The sequence below is a fragment of the Perognathus longimembris genome, chromosome 17 (genome assembly GCF_023159225.1).
Source record: "Perognathus longimembris pacificus isolate PPM17 chromosome 17, ASM2315922v1, whole genome shotgun sequence".
Taxonomy (NCBI): domain Eukaryota; kingdom Metazoa; phylum Chordata; class Mammalia; order Rodentia; family Heteromyidae; genus Perognathus; species Perognathus longimembris.
In genome coordinates this window covers 52,605,305-52,633,281 of record NC_063177.1, presented here as the reverse complement: position 1 = coordinate 52,633,281, position 27,977 = coordinate 52,605,305, and the positions used below count along the sequence as shown (strand labels likewise).

The 27,977-nt window shown below is 42.2% G+C and overlaps 1 protein-coding gene and 1 long non-coding RNA gene across 4 annotated transcripts; both read left to right on the top strand.

Annotated features, from left to right (window-relative positions):
• Window positions 1-25: 25 nt before the first annotated feature.
• Acox1 (acyl-CoA oxidase 1) lies at window positions 26-25,827 on the top strand. 3 transcript variants are annotated; one of them, XM_048366423.1, is made up of 14 exons: window positions 26-207; window positions 410-569; window positions 13,519-13,679; window positions 16,104-16,211; window positions 18,397-18,516; window positions 18,843-18,958; window positions 19,366-19,535; window positions 19,989-20,151; window positions 21,225-21,415; window positions 21,773-21,952; window positions 22,309-22,414; window positions 22,526-22,669; window positions 22,789-22,995; window positions 24,632-25,827. In XM_048366423.1, exons 1-14 carry the CDS (start codon window positions 99-101, stop codon window positions 24,680-24,682), a joined length of 1,986 nt encoding a protein of 661 aa, XP_048222380.1. In that variant the 5' UTR covers window positions 26-98; the 3' UTR covers window positions 24,683-25,827. The 3 variants fall into 3 exon arrangements, with proteins under 3 accessions (XP_048222380.1, XP_048222379.1, XP_048222381.1); XM_048366422.1 differs by lacking the exon at window positions 13,519-13,679 and adding an exon at window positions 6,984-7,144; XM_048366424.1 differs by lacking the exons at window positions 26-207; window positions 410-569 and adding an exon at window positions 7,080-7,144.
• Window positions 25,828-26,176: 349 nt separating this feature from the next.
• LOC125366041 lies at window positions 26,177-26,503 on the top strand. Its single transcript, XR_007213774.1, has 2 exons — window positions 26,177-26,259; window positions 26,472-26,503. It is a non-coding gene; the product is annotated as an uncharacterized LOC125366041 (long non-coding RNA).
• The last annotated feature ends 1,474 nt before the right edge of the window (window positions 26,504-27,977 follow it).

The window sequence follows — 27,977 nt, the reverse complement described above, 5'->3', positions numbered from 1 at the left end:
CCGCTCTTAAGGCTGGGCCCCGGCTGGCGCGGCCCAAGTCGGACTCCGCCGCCATCGCCGCTGCTGCTCCCTCCCCGCCACCGGCGCCGGCCGACACCATGAACCCCGACCTGCGCAAGGAGCGGGCCTCCGCCGCCTTCAACCCGGAGCTCATCACGCACATCCTCGACGGCAGCCCCGAGAACACCCGGCGCCGTCGGGAGATCGGTGAGTGCGGCCGGCTAGGCCGTCCCCGCCCCACCCAGCCGGGCTTGGGAACCGCCCCCCCCCCCACCTGGGTGAGGAGCTGAGGGCTTGGGGGGGCTGGGGCGGGGGCGAGCCTGGGCTTCCCCGGGGTGAGGGTTCCGGGCCGGCTGACTGAGGAGGGGAGGTGATGTCAGTCTGGTTCTCTTAACTCTCTTCTCTGCAGAGGACTTGATCGTGAATGACCCAGATTTCCAGCATGAGGACTATAACTTCCTCACGCGCAGCGAGCGTTACGAGGCAGCTGTCAAGAAGAGTGCCATCATGGTAAAGAAGATGAGGGAGTTTGACATTGCAGATCCTGAAGAGATCATGTGGTTTAAAAAGTAGGTATCCTTCCCTGAAAGCCAGAGCGAGGAAAAGCCAGACTGTACAGTTTCCTGGAGGCTGTTGGGCTTTGTGCCTGACATTTGAAGGTCCAAGTTTAAGGTTTTATGTGTGCAAAAAAAAATAATGTGATATCTATGGTATCTAGCATGAATAAACATGCTAGAGTTTTCATTCTCAACTTAAAAAAAAATCTCCATTTAAAACTTACTTTGCTCCAGGCATGTTAGTTTTGAGTTATTTACATGTGAAATGCCTACTCCCTTGTTTTAAAAAGGAAGCTTGCTCAATTTTCTGATTTTTTGAAGGGTTTTGTTTTTTTTCTATTGATGACCCAAGACATTTCGTATTTTGAGGCAGTAGAAGATCATATTCTTATTGGCTGATGAGAGTCTTCATTCATGGAAGGATGGATGAAAAACTTCAGTCAGCCTTAGAAGGAATATGGAATTGTAAGAACCCAGCTTTGCAGAATGGATTGAAACTTAAATGCTGTCTTGGGCATGAGTACCTTGGTTAGTTTCCTCGCCTTTGGCTAAGATCAAGCTAAGATCGGGTGTATAAAAACCTGTCTGCCTTGGTCCTAGTGTTGGAGAGAGTATGTCCTTTTCAGACAGTTTGTTCTTGTGCTTTTTAAATTACACATAGAAATGGGGACATTTTTCTCCTTATCCTTACTAAACACTGTAGTACACGATTATTTTGGCTTAAAGCATCTCTAGGATGCTCATTCCTGTTAAGTTTTTACAACTTACAAGAGCTCCAATATTGTTATCAACAAAGATAAAATTTGGGGCTGGTTACTGGTGGCTCACAGCTGTAATCTTGGCTACTCAGGAGGCTGAAATCTTAGGATCCAGGTTCAAACCAACCTGGGAAAGAAAGTCCACAAGACCAGTTACCCACCAGAAAACCGGAAGTGGAGTTGTAGGAGTGGAGTGGTAGAGTGCTAGCCTTGAGTAAAAGAACTCAGGGACCGTACCCAGGCTGTGAATTCAAACCCCATGACTGACAAAAAGTAAAATAAAATTTGGGGTAGGGATGTAGCCTCCATGGTGGATCACTTGCCTAGCATGTTCAAAGCCCTAGGTTCAGTTCCTAGCACTGTAAAAAAAACCGAAATTTTATCACTTACACTTTCAGGAACCAAGATGAATGAAACATAGTAATTATTACTCCTCTCTTATACTACTGCCTCTAATGCATTTGGTATCTGTTTTCAAGTTGATTGGTTATTATTGTGAAGATAAACTAGCTTATTAGGGGGGAAAAATCCTCAAAGCAATTTGAAGAATTTTCTCAAAACTCCACTAAGTTTCATCTGTCAAAAAGATTCTCTAGGGCTAGGGATATGGCCTAGTGGCAAGAATGCCTGCCTCATATACATGAGGCCCTGGGTTCAATTCCCCAGCACCACATATACAGAAAATGGCCAGAAGTGGTGCTGTGGCTCAAGTGGCAGAGTGCTAGCCTTGAGCAAAAAGAAGCCAGGGACAGTGCTCAGGCCCTGAGTCCAAGCCTCAGGACTGGCCAAAAAAAAAAAAAAAAAAAAAAAGATTCTCTATAGCCAGGCACTAGAGACTCCTACCTGTGAAATCCTAGCTTCTCAGGAGCCTAAGATCTGAGGATCGTGGTTCAAAGTCAACCCAGCCAGGAAGTCTGTGAGACTCTTATCTTCAATAAACCACCCAAAAATAGGAAGTGGAGCTGTGACTCAAAGTGGTAAAGTGCTAACCTTGAGCAACAAAGTTGTGGGACAGTACCCAGTCCCTGTGTTCAAGCCCCACAACCGACCAAAAAAAAAAAAAAAAAATTCCCAAGCACTGTACTGATGGCTCACACTTGGAATCCTAGTTACTTAGGAAGCTGAGATCTGATAATTGGGGTTTGAAGCCAGCCCAGGCAGATAGAGCCTAGAAATTCTTATCTCCAATTAATCAGTTTTAAAAAAAAAAAAAGCAGGGAGTGAGGCATGGGTCAATGTTCAAAGTGATAAAGTTCCAGCCATGATTTAAAAAGCCTTGCCAGAGTACAGGCCTGGAATTCAAGCCCTCATATTCGCCCAAATGTTCATTTGCTTACTCATTATTTTACTTTTATATTTAGTTATTGTACTGCAAATCAAAGTAGTCACCAATTAATAAAACCCAGCGTGAATACTAAATGCCCAGTTAAATACTTTTGTTTCTTGATATAGAGTACACCCTGGCAAATTATGGTACTTTAAAAACTTAGTAAAAATTATCCAGGCACTGGTAGCTCAAACCTATAATCCTAGCTACTCAGGAGGCTGAATCTAAGGACCTGAGTTCAAAGCCAGCCCAGGCAGACAAATCTGAGAAGCCCCTTTTTGTGTGTGTCCCAGTACTAAAGCTTGAACTCAGGGCCCGGATACTCTCCCTTAGCCTTTTCACTCAAGACTGGCACTCTACCACTAGAAACTCAGGCTTTTTGGTGGTTAGATAAGAATCTCAAGCTCTTTCCTGCTGACTTTGAACCATGATCCTCAGATCTCATCCTCCTGAGAAGTTAGGATTGTAGGTGGTAGCTGGTGGACTCTGTCCCTGAGAGGCTCTAACCTCCAGTTAATCAGCAAAAAGTCAGAATTAGCAGTGTGGCTCAAGCTTAAGAGTCGTGGAAGCAAAAGAAATGGCTTCAAGGCCCCAAACTCAAGCCCAGTATTCCCTAAAACAAATGGAAGAAGAGAGGTGGCTGTTGTTGTTGTTTTAAGTGGATGATGCAGCATGTTTCAGAAGTGGAGTAGATTTCATAACCAGATTCAAATGAAATCACAATGAACTAGGACAAAGCTCTTTATGTGGGCTAAAGATCCATGGACACTAGCCAGGTTTTTTTTTTTTATTAGTATTATTACTTTTTTCTTTTTATTAGCTTTGCAGCCAGTGGTTTTGTGTGACATATTAAAGGTACAAACTTTAATCCATCCTTTGACATCCTTCTGACATTCCTATAATATAACAGGGGCTTGGTGTAAAACTGAAAATTAGTTTTGCCCTCAAATTAGCCTTGAGCATATAATGTACCAGTAAGAAAAAAATACCATCAGACACTAAAATACAGTTATATTTTTTGAGGATTTAAAGCATTTCCTTCTAACACAAAAGAAAATATATAAGCCTGTTTTGAAGTGGACTGGATATTAGTAAAATACTTGTTAAGTGTTTTCAACTTAAAACTGGAAGCCAGTGGCTCAAACCTATAATCCTAGCTACTCGGAAGACTTGTATCTGAGTATCACAGTTCAAAGCCGGCCCTGGCCTGAAAGTCTGAGATTCTTATCTCCAATTAACCACCCAAAAATGGGAATTACAGCTGCTGTTTTCAACTTGAACATTAAAACTGTTCTGTCCAGTCCTTAAGTATGTGAGACCTTGCTGCTTGAGGAACACCAGTGATTTCCTAATCATCATTGTAATTTTGTCTTTTAACTAATTTGCTTTGAAAGGAAAATTACAGGCTGGGAATGTGGCTTAGTGGTAGAGTGCTTGCCTGGCATGCATAAAGCTCTGGGTTGGTTCCTCAGCACCACATAAACAGAAAGAGCTGGAAGTAGTGCTGTGGCTCAAGTGGTAGAGTACTAGCATTGAGCAAAAGAGGCTCAGGGACAGTACCCAGGCCCCAAGTTCAAGCCCCAGGACTGGCAAAAAAAAAAGGAAAATTATAAAAGTCTTATTTGAAATTTTAATGAGGATCTATGGTTCTTCAAGGTGGTTTCATTGAGGTTGGAGGTATAGCTCAGTGATAGAGCACACTCAGAAAATTACAAAGTTAAGTAAAGCTAGTTCTCAGAAAGCATCTTCAGGAGGGATTAGACATTTAAACACAGGCATTTGAAGCATTTTGTTTTTGAGTTATTAACTTCACATAGCCTCACAAAAGAAAATCTTAGCATTTTAAGAACAAAAACTATTTAATGGTATGTGTGTGTGTGTGTGTGTATGTGTGTGCGCGCGCGTGCCATTTTTTACCATTTCCTAAAATTACCTTTGGATTAAGGTCCTTATTGTAACATTTTATAAGTCTCAGAGTACTTAACTAGAATACTCAGCTCTCTCATTTCCCCCATAGGAAATAGAATGCTTGAAGTTGTAAGATTTGGGGCACCTTAATTAGTGCTTTTTTTCTCAGAAATTCTAGTATGTCCCTTTCCTATGTACTTAGAAAGGGAAGTGGAAATGTGTGGCTGTTGGTTTTAGAAAACCACAGAATGCCTGCATGGAATACGGTGCCGCTCTTGCCTGGGACGGTCGACCGTACACACATGCGTCCACCTCACCAGCCTTTTAGTGCCTGTTTCTGTGAGAAGTGCGTTTTTGGAATTAGGGAACTTGTATACAGGGATGAGAGAGATGCTGCTCACCTGCAGTTCTTGAAAACTACCTTGCCTCTTCTTCATACTCCTTCCAGGTTAAACCAACAATGGATGGCAGTAGAAGGCCTAGAGTATGGATTTTCCCCCCCCCCAGAGCTGGAGTTTAAACCTAGGGTCTCATGCTTGTTAAGCAAGGACTCTGCCACTTGAGCCATGCTCCTAGCTTAGATTTGTTTATTTGGATGTTTACTAGTTAGTTATTTATTGGCTTACGTGTTTGACCCAGAATTCCTGAAATGTGATTTTCTTTCCTGCTCTCCACTTCTCTCCCTCCCTTTTCCTCCTCTTTTTTCTCCTCTGTTCTCTAGGCCCTTGTACTTGCTAGGCCAGCAATCTCCCACTGAGCTACAACCCCCACTAAAAAGCGACTTTTACCCTCAGTGTATGATTGAGACTATTGGCAGCAGAGAAAACATTTTCACTGATGCGGATGAACAGCTTTTGTTGACTTTTACAAGCATAATTTGGGCACAAAAGTTATTTCCTTTGATAGAATTTGTAACCATTAATTATTTGGTTAATTGGAAGTATTTAATATCTAAGAGCCTCCATGGGATTTGTTGCTAAGTGGGTTGTGATTTATTTAGGAAATAAGACAGGAAGAATGTACAGTATAGTTGTTACTACTTCCTTCTAAGGCTGGTGGATGGCTTCAGGGTCTCCCCACAGTGGAATGAAGCTCTTCGCTCCCTTCCTTGGTCCATGCTGTGCTGTTTCATAAGCCAAAATAAACTGGTGGTGGCAGCATGTCTAGATATGCCTACAGAAGTCAAGATTGCTTGGATGATATGTAAACTGTACTTTCAGCTCTTTAGGCATACAAAGTACAGGTCAAAGTGCAGGTATACCATATACCTCTGTTTCCTGGTTGCTGTGAATTGCACTGCTCTGCTTCACCATACTCTTACCTCCAGGATGGATCGAAACCTCTGCAACCCTGAGCAAAATGTCTCCAGTCTCCATCCTTAAGTATTTCGGCTCAGGTATTTGGTTGCACTGATATAAAATGTAAGCATGCAACACGTATATGTGCATCACTTTTGTCAACTAAAACAAAAAACTTGGAGAAAAATGATAAAATACAAGCGAAAATGTATACAACAGACCTTTAGAAAATCTGTAGGACAACATAGCTAACATTAAATAGTGTGTGTAATCTATATTATATTTCATGGATTCTCTTCTCAATGTTTACTTAGATCATCTAGGGAAAGAGAGTTTTAATAGTGTTAGGAGCTTTTGTTAATAATTCTATAAATAAATGTGTTGTGGAATGCCTCTTGGTCTTTGAAACAAGCAAAATCTGAAAGTAATGCAAAAACACTCAAGCTAACACATCGAACCAGTCATAATTTGCAATAATGTTATTGTTTTCTTCATTACCAGAATAGTTTTCTAGTCAGCAGAAAAGGTTACGTTGGTTATTGGTATACCAAACAGACTGAGAAGTGGAAAGTGTTCTTTGTGAGTTTTGTGACAGTTTGTATGTAAATATTTAAATCCCAGGGATCTTAAAACAATGTAATCCCTGTCAAACCAGCAAATTAACACCAACAGAAATGAATTGTTTTGGTTGAAGTGTAGATGGGAAGGGAATTCTGGGAATTGGAGATGTGGCTAGGTGGTGTAGACTCTGTGCTTGGTATATGTGAGGTTCTAGCTACCATCCCCAGCACCAGAAAAGGAGCAAAGTAAAAAGGCAGGGGCTGGGATGTAGTTCAGTGGCAAAGCGCTTGCCAAGCAAGTGCAGCGTCCTGGGTTCGATCCCCAGTACCAAAAAAGAAAAGACAAAGTAAAAAGGCATTGTGGTGTTGAAAGGCTTCTAGGAAGAGGGGATACCATCAGGTCCTGCTATTGGCTTTTAGAGTTAGTAAATGGTCAGTTTTCCATTTAATGTCATAAGAAAGGGGTTTCAGCTTTTCAGTCTTCATCCTGAGGGTCAAGCGTATTTGGCAGGAATGAATGGATTACCAGTAGTTTCTAGAGTAAGGCTGAGATCCTTTTTTTTTCTCTCCTGTAGACTACAATTGGTCAATTTTGTGGAACCTGTGGGCCTCAATTACTCCATGTTTATTCCTACCTTGCTGAATCAGGGCACCACTGCTCAGCAAGAGAAATGGCTGAACGCATCCCAGCAACTCCAGATAATTGGCACCTACGCCCAGACGGAAATGGGCCACGGTTAGTCTGAATTTGAGGGTACTTGGGCAACCCACATCAAGACTTCCAGTTTAAATGAGGAGGGAGTTGCTCAGTCTCTTCCTTCACTATCAAAACAAAAGGAGTAAAGAAAGGCAAAGAAGAAGTGTTAAGAGAATCTGGAAATTTTCATTTTATTATTTGGCTGCTTTTTGGTTTATGAATTGGCCTAAGGAAAATGTTTAGCCTAATCTCTGTGAGGACTAGTTCGGTTTATGGTCTTCTGCTACAAATACCTTACTAAACACCAGGGACTCCAGTGTCAGGCCCACAGGGGCTGAATTTACAGGCTGACAAAAGGTTGCCTAAGGCAAGGAAGATGACATTCTTTCCTGGAGTATGCACTTACACAAGTACTCAGGCTGCACGCCTACGTGTAACATGTCAGCATTTGTATTTTGTCATCTTAAAATACCTTTTAGTATAGCAATGTCATGTTTTGTTTCAGTATTCTTTGTGTGTGTATGCCAGTCCTGGGGCTTGAGCTCATGGCCTGGACACTGTCTCTGAGCTTTCACTTTTGGCTTTTCCATGATGAATTGGAGATGAGAGTCTTGTGGACTTTTCTGTCTGAACTGGCTTTAAAGCACAGTCCTCAGATCTCAGCCCCCCTCTCCCCCCCCCCCAGTAGTTAGGATTACAGGTGTGAGTCACCAGCACCTGGCTTGTTTTAGTATTCCTTATTGTAGATTGTATTTAACTTTAATAATCATGCATTGTTCATAGGAGACATTACCTGTGAAATATCCTGGGGGCGTATTGGGCTAATGTTTCTGCCTTTACTTATAAAAATACATCACATGTATTTTCTCTAAATTTCAGACTGAGACTAGAAGAAATAAAATTCTGAACTTACTGGTATAAAAATAGAAATTGGGCTTTGATCCCATGTTGCTCTAGGCAAGGTTGTATTTTGAATTTTCTTCCCCACATGGCTTCTAGTTCAGTACATTTTGGGCCAGTTTTGCCTTTTTGTAAGGTAAAGTTTTGCTTCCTGCTGAAATTTTGGTAATTCAAATTTATGTTCTTCCTTCACTTTTGGTCATTGACATGTATGTAAGCTAGTCAGTTGGTTGATTAGTTTGTATTATATGACAGTGTTAGCTTCAGAAGACAGTAAAGTCCCTCTACATTAAGAGGCAAGTCAGTCACCTGTAGAGTGTCCCGTGAGCTTTTCTCTTTTCCCTCTAGAGTGTGCCTTCCCTGTAAAGGCATGCCGGGAAACCTTACATACCTGCTCTGTGACATCACTCAAAGGTCATGGCCTGTGCTGAAGAAGAGCTCTCCCTGACGGTTCTGGGTTTGAAGGAGTGGCCTGTAGCACGTGGTCCAGCGTTACCACCATGACCGCGTATTTCTTTAGATCACAAGGCAGGTAGTATGCTTGCTGTTTATACATGTTGACCAGTTCAAGGTAGGGATGTTTCCTAGTAAAATTATTGTTTAGGGATGTAAAGCTTACATATAGTGATAATTCTCCTAAAAGCCATCTCAACCTGGTCATTTTATTTAGTCACTTTAATAGGTAGGTAAGATTTAAGATTTTTCTTTTTTCTTTTTGGTTGTTGTGGGTCTTCAACTCAGGACCTGGGTGCTGTCTCTGAACTCAACTCAAGGCTAGCACTCTTCCACTTGAGCCACAGCGACACTTCCAGTTTTCTGGTGGTTAACTGGAGATACGTCTCACAGACTTTGCTGCCCAGGCTGGCTTTGAACCTCCATCCTCAGATCTCAGCCTCTTGACTAGCTAGGATGACAGGCATGAGCCACCGGCCACCAGCCAATTTTTAATTGTTCAATTGGGCATCAGGCACATAGGCTCAGACCTGTACCCCCAGCTACTCAGGAGGCTGAGGCTGTGAGGACCCAGAAGGGAAGGCAGACCAGTGCGACTCTCCATCTCCAGTGAGCCAGCAAAGAGCTGGAGCTAAGTGTCAGCGTTCCATTGTTAGTGAGCCTGGATATCACTGCCTATTTTGATTTGTTGTTTGCATTTCCTGTGTATAAAATGAGGTTGTTTTTTTTTCTCTTGAGTATTACTTAAATAGGATCTGTATATTGGTCTTACCTGATGGTGGTGTATCCATCTTTTTTCCAGTATTACTTGCTCTATTGAACATTAGCCTTATGTATTCAACATGCTTTCTCTGAGTAGTTGTAAATTTTCTCCTTTTCATACCTCAAATAGTTATTTTCTGTTTTCTTCTCCTTTGGTTTGGTTTATCTTGAGTGCTTTAATTTGTGTATGATATAGTGTGAAAATAAAATTCCATATGATTTTTCTAGATATCTTATGTCCATCAAATGATGGCTCATTTCCTGTTCTTTCTAGCCTGCTGTAGAATTTCATAGTAGTTTTTTTTTTCTGGAACCTGAACTGTATTACACATTGTTATTATTATTAATTTTTTCAGTTGTGGGGCTTGAACTCAGGCCTGGGCGCTGTCCCTGAGCTCTTTTGCTCAAGGCTAGCTAGCACTCTACAACTTTGAGGCACGGCCCCCTTCCAGGTTTTTGAGTGGTTAATTGGAAATAAGAGTCTCTTGGGGACTTTTCTGCCAAGGCTGGCTTTGAGCCATCATTCTCAGATTAGATCTCAGCCTCCTGAGTAGCTAGGATTACAGGTGTGAGCCACTGGCGCCCAGCTTACAAAAAAAATTAGTGTTGTATTAAAGTATTTTCTTTAGGGAACTGTTAGTCCTCTCAGATGGGAATTAGGTACTTCTTGTTCTTCCTCATCCTACTCCCATTCTCTTGTATATCTTTGTGTGTGTGTGTGTGTGTGTGTGTGTGTGTGTGTGTGTGTGGTGTTGGTCTTGAGGCTTGATCTCAAGGCCTTGATGCTGTCCCTGAGCTTCTTTTGCTCAAGGCTAATAATATTTAACCGCTTGAGCCACAGTTCTACTTTCAGTTTCTTTTGTGGTTGTTTGGAGATAAAAGTCCAAGCTGGGTGCTAGTGGCTCACACCTGTAATCCTAGCTATTCTGGAGGCTGAGATAGGAGGATCAGTACAAAGCCAACCCCAGGAAGGAAAGTCTGTAAGATTCTTATCTCCAGTTAACCACCAGAAAACCGTTACTGGCCCCAGGGCTCCAAGTAAAGCACTAGCCTTGAGCAAAAGAGCTCAGAGACACCTCCCAGGCACTGAATTCAAGCCCTACAACCAACAACAACTGATTTCATCCTCTTGAATAACTAGGATTATAGGCGTGAGCCACTGGCACTCAGCCCTTATATATTTTTTATTCATGGTGCATTAGGAGTTAGTAGTATTCTCTTAAATTTTTATTTATTCTGGGAATTGAATGCAGGGCCGTGTGTGTGTGTGTGTGTGTGTGTGTGTGTGTGTGTGTATTTTGTTCAGTCCTGGGGCTTGAACTCAGGGCCTGGGCTTTGTCCATGAGCCTCTCTGTGCCCAAGGCTTTACCACTTCAGCCACAGCCCCACTTCCTGGCTTCTTCTGTTTATGTGATGTTGAGGAATCGAACCCAGGGCTTCATGCATGCTAAGGCAAACACTCTACCACTAAGCCACATTCTAAGATTTAAAGTAAATGTTTAATATCCTTGGCTAAGTTGCTGAACAAACTTTAAAATTTTAAATTTGGCTCCTTCATAAATTGTCTTTCTCCTCACTGGAGATTCTAAGTGAATGATCTTAACGCAGTTGATTTTCACCCTTACAGCCTATTATTTCTGTTCTCAGTTTACTTAATATAGCTGGTGTTTTGTTGCTATTGATTTCCTAGGATTATAATCATGCTGTGCATAGAGATGCTGTTTTAATTTTATTCCTCTCTCATTTATTATTAATGGTGATGTGTCTGTGTCCTGTGTGGGCTCTTAGCCTTTCCAGCCTTGTACCTTGTGGATAGAGATGTTACAGTTAAAAAGAACTACCACTTTGCCAGTACAATGTTGGTACTTTGTTATTTTACTTAGTTATTTTTATTATTATTATTATTATTATTATTATTATTATTATTATTACTATTATTTTGCCAGTCCTGGGCCTTGGACTCAGGGTCTGAGCACTGTCCCTGGCTTCTTTTTGCTCAAGGCTAGCACTCTACCATTTCAGCCACAGCACCACTTCCATCTTTTTCTATATACGTGGTGCTGGGGAATCGAACCCAGGGCTTCATGTATACGAGCACTCTTGCCACTAGGCCATACTCCCAGCCCCACTTTGTTATTTTATAATAAATGATTTTAAAGTATTATCTAATCATTATCATGAGTAATCAACTTTTTACAACAAATACTTGGTTTAAAAAAAAACCTCTCCTTTTCTTTTTGTAACATTTCAAAAGAGTTTCTGATGGTAATGGTTTGATCCACTGCCCTGCTAAGTATATTTTGTGATAACAGTGCTTATTATTACACACACACACACACACACACACACACACACACACACACGTCTTTACTGAGTTGTGGGAACAATGCTGGGGACTAAACCAGGATCTTGAGCATACTAAGCAAAAATTCTACCATTGAGCTACACTCCAGGTGACTACTAGTTTATTTTCAATTTTTTAAAATTTATTTTGTTTGTAGTATTGAGGGCTGAACCCAGGGAATAGAGCTTGTTAGGCAAACACTACCACATGAGTGACACCCTTTTGTTTTTATTCTGTTTTTGGAAAGAAGATCTTAGTAACTGCCTAAGCTGGCCTTGAAATCTCAGTCATTCTGCCTCTACTTCCCCTTATTTTCTTTCTTTTTTAAAATTTGTGCTGAAAGTCACAACTGTTTTTATTACTTCATTGGTATGAAATCCAAGGTAAAGTATTAATAGATGCTTGGCATTCCTGTTGGTGAGTAAAAAAGGCATTCTCATCTCCTGCTGTTTTTATGGAGGTTTTTTTTTTTTCTTTTTAATTTTGAAGTGATTGAGATTCATAATACCAAGAGGCCTTACAAGCCCCTTGCTCAGTTTCTACAACTGATACCATCTTGTGGAATTTCCACTTGCATCCTTCTGAGGACAGCTTTAGTTTTTTTGTTTTGTTTTGTTTTGTTTTTTGCCAGTCCTGGGGCTTGAACTCAGGTCATGAGCACTGTCTCTGGCTTTTTTGGTTTTTTTTGCTCAAGGCTAGCAGTCTACCACTTGAACCACAGTTCCACTTCCTGCTTTTTCTATATATGTGGTGCTGAGGAATCGAACTCAGGGCTTCATGTGTACAAGGCGAGCACTTTACCACTAGGCCATATTCCCAGCCCAGCTTTGGTTTTTTAGTATGTCTTATGTTGCACGTGTGTGATAATTTCCCCAACTGGATGACAGATGGATGATGAGCTCCATTTCTTGGGGTTTGAACTTTAGGCCTCAGGCTCTCTTGCACATGGCTGCTTTCTAACAGGAGCCGTATCCCCAGGCCAGCTTTTTGCTACTTAATTAGATATAGACTCTTGGCAGACTTTTCTGCCCGGGGTGGCTTTATACAATGAGCCTTTGATCTTAGCTTCCTGAGTAGCTAAAATTACAGGTATGAACCACTGGTGCCCAGCTTTTGTCTTTTTTAAGAACGCCCTCTACCCACTTTGTGGGCCAAACTGGCCTCAAATTTTCCATCCTCCTGAGTGCTGGGATTACAAGTATGCATCACTATACCTATACAATGCTTGCAAACATTTAGTGGAAAATAATGAACCCAGAAAGTGGATTTACAACGGAAACAAAGGTGTTTATTATCATTAGTGATATTTACTATGTAATTGTAGTGGCAAAGTTACTGTACACAAATCTGTATTTGTAATTGTTATGATTTTCACTAGAAAGTGCATGCTTTTTAATTTCTGAAATTATTGAGATGAAGAGCACTGTCAATTTTTGTATTAATTTGTTTCAGTAGAGCATGACTGAATATTTGGCATGATCAATCTGGATCTGATACTGGATGTTCTGTGGACAAAGTAGCCCTACCTAGAAGCATTAACTAAATCGCATCTAGAACAAAACCTTACTTACTCTAGGAGACTGTATTGCATTCTGTCTCCTTCCCATCTGAGTAAGCGCTTGTGCCACCTAAAATTCTCTATCCTGTGCAACCTTTCCAAATTTTTCATTTCCTCTATCACACTGGAGTCCCTGCCTTATACACACCATGTTTTCCTGTGTGGGCTGACATCTCTGGATGGTTCCTGCCACAGAGGATGAAAATTGCTGAGAATCATAAAGTAATACAGGAAGGGGCAGTGCTCCCATCTATAATGAAGTGCACTTAACTAATTCATACTCACTGAAGGTTGTTTGTTTTTTTTTCCCTCCTTCCCTTGCTCTGTCGAAATTGTTGATTCTGTCACACCTGATGATGCTTCTCTCAAATGTCCATCCTTGGTAATTCTTCGAAGCTTTGTGCACCGAGGGCGGCCTGAACCTTTGGATCTTCACTTGGGCATGTTCCTGCCCACCTTGCTTCACCAGGCCACTGCAGAGCAGCAGGAGCGCTTCTTCATGCCCGCTTGGAATTTGGAGATCACTGGCACTTATGCCCAAACAGAGATGGGTCATGGTATAGTGCATTCCGTCTACCTTCTGGGTGGGGCAGGCTTTGCCAGCAAGGCACATAAGAAGTGCCCATCAAATGCTAGCAATTGCTAGCGTGTCCGTATATGATAGTCTTCTTGTTTTTTGCCAGTCCTGGGGCTTGAACTCAGGGCCTGAGCACCGTCTCTGGTTTCTCCTTTTGCTAAGGCTAGCACTCTGCCACTTGAGCCACAGCGCCACTTCCGGCTTTTTCTGTATATGTGGTGCTGAGGAATCGAACCCAGGGTTTCATGTATGCTAGGTGAGCACCTCTACCACTAGGCCACATTCCCAGCCCCCCAAATGATTTTTCAAGTTGTATAGAATCTGTGTACATAGAACTTGATTCCATCCATTATACTCATCACCTACTAACTACTACTGATACCCTAATGCAATCTTCACAAGTCTCAGAAGAAATACACATTATGGGTTTGTGTGCTTTTTGACTTGTGTAAGGGGAATGAGTAACTTCTTATAATCAAAGCATGCAACCTTTTGTGCCTACAAGTTATTTGTTCTGAAGGTAGCTTGGCCAAAAGTTAGAAATTTAAAGTATTCCCAGGCATTTGCTTCAAACTCTATGTGAAACATCTTTCTTTTTTTCTCACCACCCCCCAACCCCCTCTTGCCATTCTTTTTTTTTTTTTTTTTTTTTTTGGCCAGTCCTGGGCCTTGGACTCAGGGCCTGAACACTGTCCCTGGCTTCTTCCTGCTCAAGGCTAGCACTCTGCCACTTGAGCCACAGCGCCGCTTCTGGCCGTTTTCTGTATATGCGGTGCTGGGGAATCGAACCTAGGGCCTCATGTATTCGAGGCAGGCACTCTTGCCACTAGGCTATATCCCCAGCCCCCTCTTGCCATTCTTAACCAACCTAGAAGGGAATGAGGGTGGGAACTGTTCCTCTCATCATTTGTGCCGAATTGGTATCTCTGCCCTTGGTTTACTTTCTTTCCACTCCAGGCTCTTCTTATTCAGGGCTGACTAGTCTTTTATAGGAATTTTGAAAAACTCAAAAGTAGAACACTATTCAGTTCAATTACACATTTGAAAACATTTTGTCTTTGTTATGTTTAATGTGCCTTTTTTTCTATATAATCTCCTTTGGTAAAGGAATTTCCTAAGTCCCTACTTTCTTGACTCCCACTCAGATCGCATATAAGCTAGCCATTTCTTTTCCTCAACTTGGAAGTTTCTAAATATTTCCAGGTGTTCACTGAGGTCTGGTCTGATTAAAAGGTCCTCACTGTATATGATTTTGGTACACTGGATATTGTATATATGCTTATCTGAACTAGGGAAGGGAAAGAAAAATGAGGGAAGATGTAAGAAGATAAGAAATGTACTCACTACCTTATTATGTAATTGTACCCCCTCTGTATATCACCTTGTCAATAAAGTTTAATTAAAAGATTTATATTCTAATAAATGTCAAATCTAGGAAAAAATAAAAGGTCCTTAGCTATGCTCAGTATTATTAGAGAGAGTGCCACCAGGACATATTCTTATAACTCTTCAAAGACTGTTGGCAGATGTCCTGGTCTGTCTTATTTCCAGTAAACACACAAAACTGGGAACTCTTCTTTATCACATTTGTGAACACTAGGATTAAGTTAAGGCCTGGCATTAGAAATCCACAATTCAAAACCAGCCTGGGCAGGAAGGTCCGTGAGATTCTTGTCTCCAATTAACTACCAAAATATTGGAAGTGGAGCTGTGGCTCAAAAAAGCTCAGGGACAGCACACAGGTCCTGAGTTTGTCCCATAACCAGCCCCCTAAAAAAATCTGTAGGGTGATGCAGGCTTTTACTGTTTAGCATTAAGAAGAATTTTTTTAAATTCACGCTGTCTTTGTAGCAAATAAGCCTTTTTTTATTTTCCATTCTAGCAATCATTCTGATAAAATTCTCAGCTTACAGAAACTAGCTGAAGTCTGCTTCTGCCACATGTTCCTAGCGGCACACTCCAAGGGGCTGAGATGGCAGAAATGACACACTTGAAACTTAGAGATCAGGAGTTGGACTCATGGCTCAGTTGGTAGAGTGCCAACCAGTGAGCAAAGCATCAGGTACTGAGTTTGAGTCCTGATCTTGTAACCAAAAAAAAAAAGAAAAGAAACTTAGGAGATGGGGTAAAATGGCAATGAGCTTCTCTTGTTAGATTTGTACGTTGTTGCTGTTTGGGATTTTTTTTTTAATCCAAACTGCCTGTACATTTTCTTTTCTTTGATCTGAATAACTGTTACCGATGCCCAGGATCATGGTACAGACATGAAATGTGGGAGATGCTTGCTCTTACATTTTGTTTTCCTCTGAAATCCTAGAACTCAAGGGAGTAGGCATTAGATCTTCCCCTGCAGTGATTATTTCCACTGTGCTTTATCTGAATTGAACATGATTTCTTTCCTCAGGGACTCATCTCCGAGGCTTGGAAACCACTGCCACGTATGACCCCAAAACCCAGGAGTTCATTCTCAACAGTCCCACAGTGACATCCATTAAGTGGTGGCCCGGTGGGCGTAAGTGAATTTGTTTAACATTTATTATATATGTTGTAGATCTAGTATGAGATTATATTTAGAATTTAAAGCTTATTAAGACTGCACATCTTAAATTACACTAAGCTACCTTACCTCCTCTTGGACATGTTATATAGATTTCCGTGTTCTGTGTGCCACAGAAATGATGACTATCTTACAGACTTTTCTTAGATTTTCATTTAGGCATTTCTGTATAGTACTGTTGTTTTGAGACGATACTATTTAAAATGTTAATATCACTTTAAAAAGATAATACCCTCCCCCACCCCCGCATCATGTTTCCCTTAGTGCTGGGGATGGAACCCAGAGCCAGCACTTGACAGGCAGGTGCTTTGCCACAGATTGTCATTGCTGTCTTGCCAAAAATTTGAGTTGTCTGCAAATTTTACTATAAATAGCTTCGACATTGAATTTTTTAGTTAGTGTCTTCTTTCATTCTGTACTTTTGGCTTGGGGAGTATATATTTTGTATGGATTTGGTGGTTGACAGATTTTTTTTTTTCTTTGCCAGTCCTGCGGCTTGACCTCAGGACCTGGGCACTGTCTCTGAACTTCTTTTGCTCAAGGCTAGCACTCTACCACTTGAGCCACAGAGCCATTTCTAGCTTTTTCTGTGTATGTCATACTGAGGACTCAAACCCAGGGCCTCATGCATGCTAAGCAAGCAATCTGCCACTAAGCCACATTCCCAACCTAGATTTTATAATTTACATTAAGTATATATTTTAATATGCATTATTGTGTGTGTGTGTGCGTGCGCGTGTGCGTGCGTGCATGTGTGCTTGCTTGTGTGCACCAGGCCTGGGGCTTGAACTCAAGGATAGCTAGCCTGATCACTGTCCCTGAGCTTCTTTGGCTCAAGGCTAGCACTTTGCCACTTGAGCCATATTTCCATTTCCAGCTTTTTGGGTGATTAATTGGAGATAAGTGTTTCATAGGCTTTCCCGCCCCCCAGTGGGTTTGAACTGTGATCCTCAGGTCTCAGCCTTCTGAGCAGCTAGGATTATAGGTGTGAGCCTCCAGTGCCCAGCCACAGCCTTACATTTTTTTATTTTTATTTTTTGCCAGTCCCGGGGCTTGGACTCAGGGCCTGAGCACTGTCCCTGGCTTCTTTTTGCTCAAGGCTAGCACTCCGCCAACTTGAGCCACAGCGCCACTTCTGGCCTTTTCTATATATGTGGTGCTGAGGAATCAAACCCAGGCCTTCATGTATACGAGGCAAGCACTCTTGCCACTAGGCCATATTCCCAGCCCCATGATGAAATATTCTTAATCTTTGCTTTTTAAAAATTTTTTGGTACTGAGATTTGAAGCTCTACTACTTGAGTGAAGTCCCCCTCCCCTACCTTTTCATTTGGACAGTTGAAATACTGATAGGTGACGGCGGAACTGTACCTTTTATTTCATTGCAGTTTGCATGTAAGTAGCTATTGGTTATAGTTTTGAACTGTGTGGCCTGAAGGGAGAAGAACAAGGAATTTAGTGAATGTTATAGGTGCATGAAAATGAATAGAACAGGTAGTACAGTTATTCACTCATTCATTTCTTCAATTCCTCCATTTTCCTGTAGATAACATGGCTTCAGTTTCTTTATGGCTGTGTAGTACACCATGGTATATATGTACCATATCTTCTTTATCCACGTATCTGCATGTTGGACACTGGCTCATTTCACCATTTGGCTATAGTCAACAGTGCTGCAGTAGCCCTGCCTGGTCTGAAACTCAAGATCTTGTCTATCAGCCTCTCAAGTGCTAGGATGTAGGCTTGTGCCATCATGCCCAGCTGGCTTATGCTGTGTGTGTGTGTGTGTGTGTGTGTGTGTGTGTGTGTGCGCGCCTGTGTGCACCTGTGTGCCTGTACTTGGGCTTGAACTCAGAGGCTTGAGCTTTCATTCATCTTTTCTATTCATGGCTGGCTTTCTTGAACCACTTGAGCCACATCTGAAGTTGCAGTTTTTCACTGGCTAATTGGAGATGTCATGATTTTTATCTGCCCACACTGGCTTTAAACTTCAGATTTCAGCCTCCTGAGGAGCTGGGATTGTAGATGCCAGCCACCAGTGCCCAGCTTTGTACCATCTTTAACATGCTTTTGTCCATTCTTTAAAAATGTACTGGTATCTCACTTTTCTCCTGTCTCTTTGATGTCTTTGATGTTGCAGTTGGAAAGACTTCCAATCATGCCGTAGTTCTCGCTCAGCTCTACACTCAGGGGAAGTGCTACGGATTGCATGCCTTCATTGTACCCATTCGTGAATTGGGGACCCACAAGCCTTTGCCAGGTAAGGATTGTTTATCTGCTCTTGAAGTAAAATTTAAAATGAGCGCTTTTCTCTACAAAAAATTTAAGGCACAACTAAAGAAACGGATTGAAGAGCCTAAGTGTCTCAGACATGCCTGTAGTTGTACCATTCAGGAAGCTGAGGCATAAGGATTATAAGTTCAAGATCATCAGGTAGAACAACTTAGATCTAGTCTCAAAATAAAATAAATACTACAAAAGAGGTGGTATAGGAGCCTTTGCCTAGCATGTCTATGAGGCCCTGGGTTCAATCTCTAGTGCCACTACCACCCCCCCTGAAAAAGTATTTCCTGTTTTCTGTGGTAGGTATTTCTGTTGGAGACATTGGCCCCAAGTTTGGTTATGAAGAGATGGATAATGGCTACCTAAAAATGGACAACTATCGTATTCCCAGAGAAAACATGCTGATGAAGTATGCACAGGTATGTTAGATAGGAGACAGGAGCAGGGACATCCAGAGTAGGTGCCGTAAGAAATAGTCTGCTGCCAAAGGTGACACATTTTTAATTCTGATGCTTTTGCTGAGACATTGAAATCAAAAGCAGTTGAGTTGGCAGGGGTGCAGAACATATCTAGCTTACTAAATCTGTGGCTCTCAAGCGTTTATGTGCACTTATAGAATCACCTGGAAAGTAAAAAACTCATTGTCAGGCCTTGCTCCAAGAGCTTGAGATTCATTGGGGCAGAGTGGAGAGTGGGATTTAGTATTTCATACAAGTTGCCAGATCCTGGACATGCTGGTACACCAGGAATACCCATATGGAGATCTACTAAACTGCCACTCGGGCTCACAGAGCCAAGCATCAACCCACCCATGTTGTTGTTCTAGGTGCAGCCAGATGGCACGTATGTAAAGCCTGTCAGTAATAAGCTGACCTACGGGACCATGGTGTTTGTCAGGTCGTACCTTGTGGGAGAAGCAGCTCGGTCTCTATCCAAGGCATGCACCATTGCCGTCCGATACAGCGCCGTGAGGCACCAGTCTGAAATCAAGTCAGGGTAAGGGTGCAGTCCCAAATGTGGGTGATTGCATTGGCTTAGCCCTGTGTGCTTGGGCTTGACTTAACCCCTCATTTCTCACATTTGTAAAATGAAGGTGATGATGGTAGCTTTTTACAACAGGGTCTTTATGAAGATTAAAATCAATTAATTCGGGCTGGGGATATAGTCTAGTGGCAAGAGTGCCTGCCTCGGATACACGAGGCCCTAGGTTTGATTCCCCAGCACCACATATACAGAAAACGGCCAGAAGCGGCGCTGTGGCTCAAGTGGCAGAGTGCTAGCCTTGAGCGGGAAGAAGCCAGGGACAGTGCTCAGGCCCTGAGTCCAAGGCCCAGGACTGGCCAAAAAAAAAAAAAAAAAAAAAAAAATCAATTAATTCAGCACAGTGTTTAGACTAGAACTTGGCACACAGCAAGTTCCATATTTATTTTCTTTTTCTATGTCATTTAGGGATCCAGAACCACAGATTTTGGATTTCCAAACACAACAATATAAACTGTTTCCACTTCTGGCCACTGCCTATGCTTTCCAATTCGTAGGCAGATTCATGAAAGAGACCTACTATCGGGTTAATGAGGGCATTGGCCAAGGGGACCTGACGGAGCTGCCTGAGGTATGTATTTGGTCTCCATTCACTTTGTGGGCACCTTACGTTCTCCTTTGCCTGTTGGACGTATCCAGAAGAAAGGACACATAGGGATTTCCTGAAAAGAACTCCATGATCTTAGAACTTTTAATGATTGAAAGAAGAACAAAACCAAGTGCTGGGTGACTCATGCCTGTAATCCTAGCTACTCCAGAGGCTGAGATCTGAGGATGTCTACTCAAAGTCAGCTCAGGCAGGAAAGTCTCTTAAGACTCTTATCTCCATCAAGAGATAAGGATTCAGGGCTGGGAATATGGCCTAGTGGCAAGAGTGCTTGCCTCTTATACATGAAGCCCTGGGTTCGATTCTCCAGCACCACATATATAGAAAATGGCCAGAATGGTGCTGTGGCTCAAGTGGCAGAGTGCTAGCCTTGAGCAAAAAGAAGCCAGGGACAGTGCTCAGGCCCTGAGTCCAAGGCCCAGGACTGGGGGGGGAAAAAAAAAAAGATAAGGACTCATTACAAGTACTACTTACATAGAAAAAACCTTCCATTTAGTCAGCTGAGACTACCATGTATTTTAAAATATGCTAACCATCATTGTAATGTTAAGAGCGCCCCCTGGTGTGGTTGTATAATTACATGTTAATGTAAAGTTAAAAAAAAGACACCTCCAATTAGCCAGGAAAAAAGCCAGAGTGGAGCTGTGGCTCAAGTAGCAGAGCACCAGCCTTGAGTGAAAAGGCCAAGTAAGAGTGCTAGGCCCCAAGCTCAGGCCCCATGATTGGCACAAAAAAGAAAGAAAAGAAAAAAGAAAGTGGAACACATGTGAAGATACAACTTTGAGTCAATGTGGGTTTTTCAGTCTTTTAAGTATCCTAAGCACGGAACCATGTTGGTCATTTGTCAGCCAAAGGAATCGTTACACCAGTAGAACAGCTTAGAAGGAACTATGGAAGCCCCCAGCCAGTCAGTGCCTGCCTCTCTAGTTGACATGCGCAGTGGCTAGTTTTGATCGTTAGAGGAGGGTCCATGTTTTCTCACTGGAATAGGGACTCCAAGACCATAGGGGTTCTCACAACCTGTGCTTATCCCTCAGCTTCATGCCCTCACTGCTGGACTTAAGGCTTTCACTACCTGGATAGCAAATGCTGGTATCGAAGAGTGTCGGATGGCTTGTGGTGGGCATGGCTATTCTCATTGCAGCGGTATCCCCAATATTTATGTCACGTTCACCCCGGCCTGCACCTTCGAGGGAGAAAACACCGTCATGCTGCTACAGATGGCCAGGTGGGAATCAAATTCATAATAGCTCCATCAGTTTGAGTCTTTTTCACTGACTGCTCTTACCCTGTGTTCTCTCTTATCACCTGTAAGGCACAGATTGGCTAGATGTCCTAACCTAGATGAGTTGATTGCTTGGGTTTTGCATTGCTGTTAGCACCAGTCATACAAAGGGGTGGTACTTAGACACGGTCATATATGCATCCAGTGGTTGGGTATCATGGTTAGGTACAGCCCAATCTGTCTCTGACTCAGTGTTTTGATCTTCTAGGTCAGTCTGCTAACTATGAAACACCTGTCACATGACATGAAACCATTTTCAGGAATCGAATTACTGAAAGCACATGTTCTGCTGATTTTTAGGTACTTAATGAAAAGCTATAATCAGGTGCTGTCGGGGAAGTTGGTTTGTGGCACAGTGTCCTACTTGAATGACCTGCCCAGTCAGCGCATCCAGCCGCAGCAGGTGGCAGCCTGGCCGACTGTGGTAGACATCAACAGTCCTGAAAGCCTGACTGAGGCATACAAGCTCCGTGCGTCCAGGTGAGTTCACCCAGCCTGGAGCCTCTAGGGTGGGGCCCTGGTAGATGAGTGGCGGCCTGGGAACTGTAGGTCATTTTCTTTTTCTGGTTGTGGGGCTTGAACTCTGGGCCTGTGTGCTGTCTGTCCCTGAGCTTTTTCATTCAAGGCTAGCATTCTATCACTTTGAGCCACACCAAAAGGTGGTTAATTGGAGTTGAGACTCTCACAGACTTTCCTGCCCAGGCTGGCTTTGAACTGCAATCTGTAGATAGATCTCAGCCTCCTGACTAGGTAGGATCACAGGTGTGAGCCACCTGTGCCCAGCTTCTGTGGGTCATTTTCCTTAGCTCAGTTTTTCCCCCTTGAATTCTTTACAGATTAGTAGAAATGGCTGCTAAAAACCTTCAGACTGCACTGAGTCATAGGAAGAACAAGGAGGTGGCATGGAACCTAACTTCTGTTGACCTTGTTCGAGCAAGTGAGGTGAGTGGTGGTTCCTCTCCTTCCTGTCTGTCTTCCCCTTCCCTTTGTCCCTAGTCACTGTGGTGGGTCTTTCCCATGGGATTCACACTGCATTGTTTCCTTTCTATCTAGGCACACTGCCACTATGTGGTAGTTAAGATCTTTGCAGAAAAACTCCTCAGCATTCAAGAAAAATCCATCCAATCTGTCTTAAAGAACTTATGTCTCTTGTATTCTCTGTATGGAATCAATCAGAAGTCAGGAGATTTCCTTCAGGTCAGTATTCTCTACAACGTTGTTTTGCTTTATTAAGAGAAGTAATTGTCATTTCTTTTATAGCTTTATGTGTGGAAATGTGTCTCAGTATTTTATTAATTTCTTCGGGTTTCTTCTAGGGGAATATCATGACAGTATCTCAGATTCCGCAAGTAAACCAGCGTATAATGGAGTTACTCACTGAAATCCGCCCCAATGCTGTTGCTCTGGTTGATGCCTTTGATTTTAAGGATGTGACCCTTGGCTCTATTCTCGGCCGCTATGATGGGAATGTGTATGATAATTTGTTTGAGTGGGCCAAGAGATCCCCCCTGAACAAAACAGAGGTAAAAAAAAAAAAAAGTCTTGCCACTTTGTGAGATTCTTCACTTTTTCGTGGTTCTGGGGATGGAACCTAGGGCCTCGTACATGTTAGGCAACTGCTCTGCCACATAGCTATCCTCCCAGCCCACTGAAGCTCTTCACCGAAATGTGAAAGGCCTCAGGAAAGCAGTTCTCCATTGAAAGCCCTGTGGCTACTTGGGATTGTGTGGCTTTATTCACTCAAGAGGTTCAAAGAGAGCTGAATTGTTCCTACAATGAGTAGGTAGGGTTTGAATTTTCCTAAATATTTATTAACTAACTGGATATTTTGAACATGTGCCAAAATCAATACTGCACTGTACTTGTATGTACCCTTTGTCTCGCTTTAACCACCATCAAGTCACTGCAACATGCTTGATGAGAATCCTCCAATCCCATCCCCTCTATGTCCCACTTCCTGAGGATGGCCTTAAAAACAACTCTAAGCCATTCATATTGTAACAGGTAACTCTAAAATATAAGGACTTTTTAAAAACAAGCACAATACCAGTTAACTGTCATGAAATATCCCATTAACATCCAGATTTCAACTTAGATTTGGCTTTTAGTTGCTTTTTTGTTTTTGTTTTTCATATATGTTTTAAAACAATTTGGGGGGAGCCAAGCATGATGTGCCCCTATGACTATAGCCATTCAAGAGACTAGGGTGGCAGGATCACTTGAGCCCAGAAGTTCAAGGTCAGCCTGGGCAACATCACAAGACCCTATTTTTTTTTATGTTTGCTAAAGCAACAACAAGAAAAAATTACTTCGTTTTAGATCCAGATAAAGTCCAGCTAGGCTGGGAATGTGGCTTAGTGGTAAGAGTGCTTGCCTAGCAAGCATAAAGCCCTGGGTTCAATTCCTCAGAACTACATAAACAGAAAAGGCTGGAAGTGGCGCTGTGGCTCAAGTGGTAGAGGGCTAGCTAGCCTTGAGCAAAAGAAGTTCAGGGATTGGGGGGGGGGGGGGTTAGTGGGGAGAGAAAGTGACAGAAAAATGAGGGAGGGGGTAACAAGTATGACAAGAAATGTACTCATTACCTTACATATATAACTGTAACCCCTCTGTACATCACCTTAACAATAAAATTTAAAAAATAAAGTTCAGGGACAAGTACCCAGACCCTGAATTTAAGCCCCAGGTCGGCGGGGGGGGGGGGGGGGTAGTGGTGTTCCAGCTAGGTGCCAGTGGCTCATTCCTATAATCCTAGCTTCTTAGGAGGCTTAGATCTGAGCATCACAGTTCAAAGCCAGCTCAGATAGGAAAGTCCAGGAGACTCTTCTGTCCAATTAACCACCAAAAAAGCCAGAAATGAGCTGGCTCAAATGATTTTTTAAAAAGTATGTTATTTTAGTCCACCACTGGCAGGTGCTAAGGATCGAGGTTGAAAACAGCCAGGGCAGAAAAGTCCTCAAGACTCTGGCTCCAGTTAAGCAGCATGAAAAAAAAAAAGGTGTAGTTTGACTGGTATAGTTCCAGTCATGAGTAAAAGAAAACCTGAGCAAGAGCTCTCTAAGTCCTGAGTTCAAGCCCTGATACTAGCACACACACACACACACAATAGTATGTTACACATGGCAAGCTGTTTACCAATGTTTTTTTCTCCTTTCCCTACAGGTCCACGAATCTTACTACAAGCACCTGAAGCCACTGCAGTCCAAGCTTTGAAGGGTCCTCAGGACAAATATGGTGTGCTTCCAAAAGCATCTGTATGCTGCTTCCTCCTACCTGATGCACAAATCTGCGTGGAATCTTTATCGAATTCATATAACTGTAGAGCAAGTAGTGACTTGACCCCTATCTTTATATAAATTTTTTAAATGAACAGATTTCAGAGATTAAATTTTAAAAAAATGTGTTTTAAGTGCAATTAACACTGAAAGGGACTTGCTAAGCACTCGGAGAAAGCTTAAGATACGCAGCATGATGGCTTCCATTTGTAATGCTGCTAGTGCCTACTGGTAGGCCATGATTTTTTTATAATTAGTAGGATTTTAACTACTAAATACTAATTATTTTCACATTTTGATTGCTAATCACTGGTTATGTGTTTTTAAACAAAGGTATTTTATGTGCAGTAGAACTTCCCTATTGAACGATTTACCACTCCAACCATAGGGCCTGGCTTACAAGGCAGTACTGAAGACGATTGGGGGAAAGAAAGTAACTGGAAATCTTAACCTGAGAGTGTGCACTTGGCCCGTTTTCTGCCTGCTTCCCTTCTCTGCAGAAGTATTGCTCCTATCATACTAGCAGTTTCCAACAAGACCATCACTCACCCATCCACACCCCAGGGATTTCCTCCAGGAGCTCCGTCATTACTCTAGGAGCACTGTACACCTTTTGTCCCCGGCTTGGTTGCTCAACATAATAGCTTTTGACTGTTGCTGGGCATTCAGTCAGTGGTATTTGATCTCCTTCCTCTCTTGCCCTCCCCTAATAGTGAGGAAGGAAAATGAATTGTTCATTTTAGTAGGGAAAGCCCTCAGCTGTGACACTTAATTTTGATGACCTTACTAAATTAAATTGCCTGAGACAATCTAGATTTTCATGTGGGCATAATCATTAAAATGATAGTTACATGGTGTTTGGCATTTTAAAAAAAGGAAAACAAACATTGCCTGACTTATGAAATGGTAACCATGCTGTACAATACCTTAATAATAAAAATAAAGTTACTTTCTAAGAAATAAAAACATCTTACACACAGAAATGATACACAGAAAAAACCTTTCGTAGAAACTTTGTGTTCTGATTTTTGGATCCGAAAATGTAAACATTGGAAGTATAACTAAAGAATGATTGGAAATTCATTATTGAGCTTCTGGCTTTATTCCTAGGAGTTTTTAAGTCTGGGATCTATCTTGGCAGGTTTGAAGAGGTTGTACACACTATAGAACTATCTTTGATCTAGCACCTCAAGTTTTATTTAAAAACTAAATCCAGGGGCTGGGGATATGGCCTAGTGGCAAGAGCGCTTGCTTCATATACATGAGGCCCTGGGTTCGATTCCCCAGCACCACATATACAGAAAATGGCCAGAAGTGGCGCTGTGGCTCAAGTGGCAGAGTGCTAGCCTTGAGCAAGAAGAAGCCAGGGACAGTGCTCAGGCCCTGAGTCCAAGCCCCAGGACTGGCCAAAACAAAACAAAACAAAACAAAACTAAATCCAACATTTGATGTTAGTATTTTTATTAACATTGGGATGTTTTTGTCTTGGACTTTCACTGTAATCAAAGAATAAAGGTATAGGGCTGGGGATATAGCCTAGTGGCAAGAGTGCCTGCCTCGGATACACGAGGCCCTAGGTTCGATTCCCCAGCACCACATATACAGAAAACGGCCAGAAGTGGCGCTGTGGCTCAAGTGGCAGAGTGCTAGCCTTGGCAGGAAGAAGCCAGGGACAGTGCTCAGGCCCTGAGTCCAAGGCCCAGGACTAGCCAAAAAAAAGAATAAAGGTATAGTAAAACCTTACTGATTTCTACTACTGGGAAAGAACATGCCATACAATTAAACTAAGTTTGTTTTGCCAGTCCTGGGGCTTGAACTCTGGTCCCGGGCACTGTCCCTGAGCTCTTTTGCTCATTGCTAGCACTCTACAACTTGAGCCACAGCACCACTTTTGGCCTTTTCCAAATGGCTTATTGGAAAGTAAAGAGTCTCCCAGACTTTCTTGCCTGGGCTGGCTTCTAATGGCGATACTCGTATCTCAGCCTCCTGAGTGGCTAGAAGTACAGGTGTGAGCCCCTGGTGCTTGGCACAACTAAACTAAGTTTAAATTATGAGGAAATTTAAAATACAAGTTTATTTTGTTTAGCTAACACTCTGAACATAAAGTGGAAGGAGACCTGTATGAGAAAGTAGCAGTTGCAATTAGAATTAGATTACTTGATAGTCCTAAATCTTTAAAGAAGAAAAATATTCTGCATAGTATATGCAACACTGATAGTTCAAGGTTTAGTAGAGATAATTGCTGTATACAGTGGATGAAGATCAAGTCTTCATGTATTTGGGGGTCGAAAGTCATGGTCTTGTCTTCACAACAGCTGATGAGTATCAACTCACCTTCAGAATATACTTGCAAATTAACTGTGCTCACATCCTTTCCTTTAGGAAGGTAGGCATTAGATAGTTAATCATACCTGGAGGCATTTTATAGTCCTAAAGCTAACATGTTAGATCTCATTCTTGAACTTCCTTTACTGAAAATCTTTGTCAAGGGAAATACAACTCCAAATTCATCATTCTGCAATTCTCTGCATACATATTTGCCACGAAGGATCATTTCCTGAGTTCTTAGCATCCATTTTACTAGGAAGGTAGTGAATTTGATTCAGAGAGTCTGTAACAGCCCACAGTCCTTGTACATGTGTGGGTGTATGCCTGGAGCAATAGGTTGGTCATCTTCAAGCAGTAGCTGAAGCTGGGGAGAAGATCCGTGCTGGAAAACCAATTATGATGAGACCAGTATTTATGAAATAACAGCTAATTACTGCTCCAGTCTTGTAAGATTAGAACAAGTTTCATTGTAAATGTCTTTATTTTAAAATATTGCCAGTGAGGCTGGGAATGTGGCCTAGTGGTAAAGTGCTTGCCTCGTATACATGCAAGCCCTGGGTTCGATTCCTCAGCACCACATATATAGAAAAAGCCAGAAGTGGTGCTGTGGCTCAAGTGGCAGAGTGCTAGCTTTGAGCAAAAAGAAGCCAGGGACAGTGCTCAGGCCCTGAGTTCAAGCCCCAGGACTGGCCAAAAAACAAAACAAAAAATACTGCTGATGAGGCTTTGATTTTTAGCTGTCAACACAAATTCCTCAATATTCCTGTGGTCCATGATGATAAATGACATACAAAGGCCCTTGTTTTTATAGGGACAAAAACTAGTTGTTAGCAGCCGCAAATTGTGTGGTGTTTCGGTTTGGTTTTGCCTTGAAAGTTTACCTTAAAGTGAACTAAGTAGGCCAT